This window comes from Pinus tabuliformis, chromosome J (genome assembly GCF_031772625.1).
Source record: "Pinus tabuliformis cultivar Carrire ecotype Pingquan chromosome J, CPIR1, whole genome shotgun sequence".
In the NCBI taxonomy this organism is placed as follows: domain Eukaryota; kingdom Viridiplantae; phylum Streptophyta; class Pinopsida; order Pinales; family Pinaceae; genus Pinus; species Pinus tabuliformis.
In genome coordinates this window covers 346,629,696-346,636,478 of record NC_142295.1, presented here as the reverse complement: position 1 = coordinate 346,636,478, position 6,783 = coordinate 346,629,696, and the positions used below count along the sequence as shown (strand labels likewise).

General features: G+C 33.7%; 1 protein-coding gene across 1 annotated transcript; it reads left to right on the top strand.

Annotated features, from left to right (window-relative positions):
• Positions 1 to 4,973: 4,973 nt before the first annotated feature.
• On the top strand, positions 4,974 to 5,895 carry LOC149227158 (uncharacterized). Its single transcript, XM_089375435.1, has 2 exons — positions 4,974 to 5,195; positions 5,299 to 5,895. Exons 1-2 carry the CDS (start codon positions 5,082 to 5,084, stop codon positions 5,839 to 5,841), a joined length of 657 nt encoding a protein of 218 aa, XP_089231561.1. The 5' UTR covers positions 4,974 to 5,081; the 3' UTR covers positions 5,842 to 5,895.
• Positions 5,896 to 6,783: the final 888 nt, after the last annotated feature.

Genomic DNA, 6,783 nt, shown 5'->3' with positions numbered 1-6,783 from the left:
TGACATCTGATACAAAAAATAGATCTTCATCGCAGTAAACTGAGAGTTTACTAGCCCTTTGGATGGAAAACCAGTTCATACAAAAAATGTAACCATTATAAATTCTACAATAAGTCCCAAGAAAAAGTATGAATTTACAAAAAAACATAGCTAACAGGAGGAAAGGAATGGAAATGACCACATAACCAAAATTGTCTCGAGGACAAAAGGAAAAGTTCACTCGGTATTGTGACCACCCTCATCGACCCCTCTAGGATGAAGAATCCTTTTGCGATCAGCGGGTGCCCTTGAATAAGTAATTCCATGTAATTCTCTTATTGTAGTTGACAAAAAGACTTCAAAAGTAGCCACCCAAGTGCTAAGAAGGTGTCTTTCCTCCTTTATACAATCCAAGGAGTCCTTCATTTCAACATGGTGAGAGAGAAGTTTGGCCTCCCCGAAAGAGCTGGAAGGAGAACCTTTGCCTCTCAACCATGCCTTCAAGCCTTTGAATAGAGACAGGTCGAGTCCAAAAGGCATCCAACAACCTATCGATTACATTTGACACCTCATTTTCCTAAGAAAATGATTTACTTTCCATTATGAGTTTAACACAAGAAATTCCACAATTTAGAGAAAAAATAATCACTTAAGCAACCTTAGTCCAACAAGGTAATTGAAAGGGAGAATGGAGAGCCAAAGCATAGAGAAAAACAACAATATCCCATGATGGGAGTCAAGGACCTGAAAGGATTAATATATAGAGAAAACCTAGGCTTTGGCACGAGCCACCCTGCAACGATAAGACCCAGATCTCCATTGAAAATTCACTAGTGCAGAGGAGCGATGTCGAAGGGATGCTACATGACGGGATAATTAACTTCATTCCATGGAAAATTGCACTGATCGCCTGACCCAATGAAACTGTAATGACCCATACCTCATGCTAATTAAATAGACAAGACCTTCAATAAGGATTTGATCCAGAGAAGGAGGCCACTTATACACCGTTGAAAGACACCTAAGATGGATTTTGATAATATGGGACTGGAAATGAGGGAGAGTTGATTGGGAAATATAATGATGTTGGGCCCATGATTCCATTAGTGAATAATCTTGATTGCTCTTCTTCATACAAAAAAATTTCAGAGGAAGATGGAGGAGGGCTCTCTCCCTCAATGTCAAATTTTTGTTTCAGATACTTAACATGTCAAAGAATTGACGGTAAGTCCCATATCTATTTTAGTTCTATTTCTCCTTGGTTCATAATGGCACCTTTTTGGCTAGCTTATCAACTTCCAAGTTTATATGCCTAAAAACATGGTATAAATTCACCTACTCAAAATGAGAGATTGAGGCAAGAATTATTTGACTTAAGCTCACAAACTCACTACCAATTTTCTTCTTGGCCTTGTAAACTACTGAATGATGAGCATTGAGTCCCCAAAGACATTTATTCTGGGGATTTTACAATCCTTCGAAATCTCCCATCCCTTCCATAATGCGAGAAATTTCACTTGGTTGTTGGTGGCTATTCCAATTCCCCAAGCAAATTGAGAGACCATTTTTTCATCAGGACCAAAAATGACCCCTCCCGCTCCAGCCTCCCCTAAGACCAATTGTTAGGAATAAAATCATAGAGAAATAAAATAAAAAAGAATGTGGAAATAAACATATAATTAAACAATGAAACACTACAGAGGAGACACCAATATACATGGTTCACGTGATTTGGGATACATTCATGGAGAAATAACCAATCCTTCCTTCGTTTTATTCTGTCTAGTAAAATGAAGGGATTACAACTTGCAACACATTCACTGCAACCTCCTCTACTCTCTCTCACTATATCCTCTCCCTTAGTTATAGTGTTATCTCAATAATAGATAGCCAAAATACAATTCCCTCATAAAAAGAAGGTTTCCTTTTAGAGAAAAAAAACTCTAACAAAACATCTAACTTAAGGTCTATAGATTAATTATTTACAATTCATATTGACTATGAAATTACAATCTTATAAGAAAATTCTCTTTTGGGGTGCTCCCCCAAACCGCTGCCAATGGGGGGCTATAGAAAGTTGTCACCACCCCTACACCCGGGGTCTATAGAAAGTTGTCACCACCCCTACACCCCCTACACTGTTCGCCTACACCTTTCACCGAGAATTGACCAAGAATTGAGGTTGAGAGTGAGAGCCAGTTGTGAGGCTTTACAAAATCTTGATGACAAAGCTCTACATGTTATTTGTAAAAATTAAGTAAAAAATATAACATTCCTCTTAAACACTTTAATTAGAATTAATTAACTTTCTAATTACAAATATAAATATTAAAAATCACATATAATAAACTAGTAGTCTTTACGTGCAACTTTTTGGAAAGTTTTTTGGTATATTTTCCAATCTAGTTTGTCTAGAATTTGGCAAGGATTCATTGAAATCACAAGTTTGATAGGCGAACTCTTCACAATCGGAGTACCCCATGGGTTTTTGAGGGTGCTCAATCCATATATGCAGTAAAAAAATCAATTTAAACAACACAAATTATGAATGATTTGGGATGGAAGTGCCCCATGGGTTTTTGAGGATGCTCAATCCATATATGCAGTAAAAAAATCAATTTAAACAACACAAATCATGAATGATGGGTGCTCAATCCATATATGCAGTAAAAAAATCAATTTAAACAACACAAATCATGAATGATTTGGGATCGAAGTGCCTCATGGGTTTTTGAGGGTGCTCAATCCATATATGGGGTAAAAAAATCAAATTAAACAACACAAATCATGATTTGGGTTTTTGTGGAGAAATTGGCGAGAAACTCCAAAAAGTCACACTTACTACTCCTATAATAAATATAACATTCAAACATTTATATTAATATGTTTAATTTATAAGATGTAAAGGATTTGTAAACCTTAAAATTAATATAGTTCCCACTAAGAGGGAGATGTTGTAGTATCCCTAAAAAAATTAAGTAATAAAAATAATAAAATTCAATTTGTTATATTGTAATTTTGTTTACAAATAATTTTTTTTTGGATAAAAACAAAATAATCATATACATATCACATTAAAATATATAACATATAAGTAGTAGATATAAGGTAAGATCCATTTTACCTTATAAATTAAAATAATGATTTTGTAACCATATTTAAATTTAATTAATAAGCACATTAAAACTTTAATACTTACAATAAACTTACCATATAACAATATTTTTAACCATGGATATTCACGTCAATTTTACCATAGATATTAGTAATTGTAAATAGGTTTATTTCAATACCATGGCTCATCAATATCACATGTCCAAAAAATATTTCTCATTTCACAATCAAAATAATTTATTAATAATTTATTTGAATTTAATTTATAATATTTTTTAATTAAATTTAAAAGTAAAAAAATTCTAATTACTTTTGAGATATATCTAAATTCTCTATCACATTAAGATATATAAGATATAAATAGTAGCTATAAATTAAGATCCATTTTACCATTTAAATTAAAATAATAAATTTGTAACTACATTTAAATTTCATTAATAAACGCATAAAAACTTAATGCTTACAATATAAAAAGATTTTTAACCATGGATATTCACCCCGTTTACTATGGATATTATTAAATTTGTTACAATACCATGGAACAATACTATGGCTCATCAATACCACATGCCTAAAAACCATCTCTCATTTCACTATATATATAATTTAATTTGATGACATTTTTGCGGGTCAAATTATATAAAAATAAAAAATAAAAATGATTAATTATAATTAATAATCAAACTAGCCTAGATGCGTCTTAACTCTGGATCTCTCAAGCTCCAAAAGGGATGAAATAATAGTGGTTAAAATTTTAAATAAGAAAAAGGTATTAAGAAAGAAAGCCTTAGATAGAAAAATATAATAAGAACATGAAATTTATGCATAAACTTTTACTTATACTTGTTTTTTAATTGGAACTTTAAATTTTAATTAATTAAAAATATTTTTATAAGTAACAATGATTTATTGGAATCTACGAAATGTAGATTATTCAGCGTGAGTGGGGTTTATTCCCAATTAGGTTTTAGGTTAAAATTTCATGGGAAGGGGTTAAGGATAAAAGCGGGGAATCCAGGCTAGAATCTTGGTGATAGCATCCTCTAGAATCTTGGTGATAGCATCCTCTGAGGATGGAAGCTACTCTAGAGAAAGTAAACTATCTCATGAATTGGTGATAGCATCCTCTGAGGATGGAAGCTACTTTGGAGGCTTGACCAGGCTAGAATCTTGGTGATAGCATCCTCTAGAATCTTGGTGATAGCATCCTCTGAGGATGGAAGCTACCCTAGAGAAAGTAAACTATCTCATGAATTGGTGATAGCATCCTCTGAGGATGGAAGCTACTTTGGAGGCTTGACCGAGCGCCTCATTTTAATGATAAATTAATTATTCTTCTTCCATCCAATAAAAAGAAACTGACCCCAAACTAAGAGCAACCTAATTAGCAAAAAAAATAAAAAAAAAATAATAATTCATGAGAGAGAAAATTCTATAAATTTTAAAAATATATTTTTAATTAAAAATATTTAAGTAACCTTAAAAGAAACCTCTGAATTTAAAGTTATGCCTCATACCAAAGCAAAGTTCACCTCTTCATTACCGTAATGTATATACCCTTCAAGGCACCCTTCCGAAGTTAAGAAGTTTCCTTCTTAGTAATTTAAACGATTATTTAAAATAATAAATGTAAAAAGTCGAAGATTTCTGTATGCTTTCTTTTGGAGAATTTCAACGGCCGAGAACGAATCCCGCTTTGAATACTCTATCTATGGGACGATAAGTGGGCGATTCCTGACCGTCGGATCAACTGGACAGCGGAAAAATGAGCCGGGGACCTGCCGGCCGACCCGGGGTGGGGATCATCTCCAGGTACCCTTGTCTTCCCCTGTATATATAACCACCCATAACAATACATTTTCTACCATGCAATCTTTGTTTTCTCGATATTTTCCTGCGCATTTCGATTTGTGTGACGAGATCTCCTCTTCTTGTTTCCTGGTATCATTTTCTTTTGTAGTTTTTCAGTAATTTGGTGATCTAAACAAATGGCTTCAGCTGAGACAACTGCAAAGCCTGTGGTCAACAATCTTGACAAAGAAAAGAAGCTGAGGACTTCCAAGGGATCGAAACCACCACCTTCTCATCCTACTTATCTTCAGGTTTCAATTCAGGGCCACTTATTTTTTATTTTATTTTTTCTTTTCTCACATTGTATTATATTTTGAACGCAGGGTCTCAATTTTTTTCGCTTTTATTCTGCAGATGATCACCGAAGCGATTACTTCTTTGAAGGAGAGGACCGGTTCTAGCCAGTATGCCATAGCAGCCTATATTGGCAGCAAGTACAAGTCCCAACTGCCTGCCAATTTCAAGAAGCTGCTAACAGTTCAGCTAAAAAATCTTGTCAAATCTGGCAAGCTCACCAAGGTCAAGAACTCTTTCAAGCTTTCGGAGGAGTTGAAGAAGCGGTTGAAGCCGACGGCCGCCAGGCCTGTTAAAGCAAAATCCCTGGCCAATAATCCTGCAGCTAAGCCCAAGGCGGCGCCTGGGCCCAAGAAGGTTTCGAAGCCTGCTAAAACCCCCGCCACAGTAGCCGAGGTTCTTAATATCTCCAAACCGAAGCCTGCAGCGTCCACTGAAAAGATAGAGAAGGTAGCAGCGCCTGTTAAGAAGGGGGCAACTATGAAGAAAGGAGCTCCTGGAAAGAAGCTTGCTGCCGCCAAGAAGCCTGCGAAGGCTGTAAAGAGGGCGGCTCCTCCGAAATCCAAGAAAGCGGTGCCTGCTGCAAAGAAGGCCAAGAAATGAGATGGGACAGTTATGTTTGTAACTGTAAATTAATGTGATATTTGGCATTCTGCATGGTCTGCTCTTGCCATAGATGTTCACTGTTGTAATCATCGCTCTTTCATTTTACAGAGTGGAATAGTATGAAATTCGGGGTTTAACTTCTCCTAATTATAATTTATTCTGCTCTTAATTAAGATTGACATAAAAAACAACACTGGGTAAATCAAGATGTACTCATTGGGGTGATTTCTTATTATTATTATAATTATAAAGTTGTTTAATGGTTTTATGTGAGTTGAAGACTTGTAATATCCGTATTGATTCAAACATTGTTTATTATCCACAGAGATGTTTGCACAGCATGACTCTAAATTTGGAATTTTTAAATTGTATTGTATTTAATTTAGGTTTGTACATGGTATATTATAAACGAAGCTAAATTGCTAATTGTTTGTGAAGGTGAAAGAGTAGTTATTTTGGTAGGTACTTTATTTTATTTCGATGGAATTAAAATGTTTACATTACTTTATATTAATCTTTTTATTTATTATTATTATTATTATGTTATTTGACTTAGCTAAAATGTTAAACATTATATTACAATATGTCTATCAAACATTATATTACAATATGTCTATCGTCTTCAACTCAATGCAATAACAAAAAAAACTCAATGCAATAACAAAAAATTGAAATATTTTGTACTTCTGGAAATTAAAGAAGACAAAAAATTTACATTAATGAATATAATAGTGGTTAACATTTTAAATAGGAAATAGGTATTAAGAAAGAGAGTTTTGGATCCAAAAAGTTAATAAGAAAAATAATTTTAGGTGGAAAGTTTGCGTTATATTTATTTTTTAATTGAAAATTTAAATTTTAATTAGTTAAATGTTATTGTAAGTAACAATGATTTATTGGAATCTATGAGGTGTCCATCATTTAGTTTGAGTGTGGTTT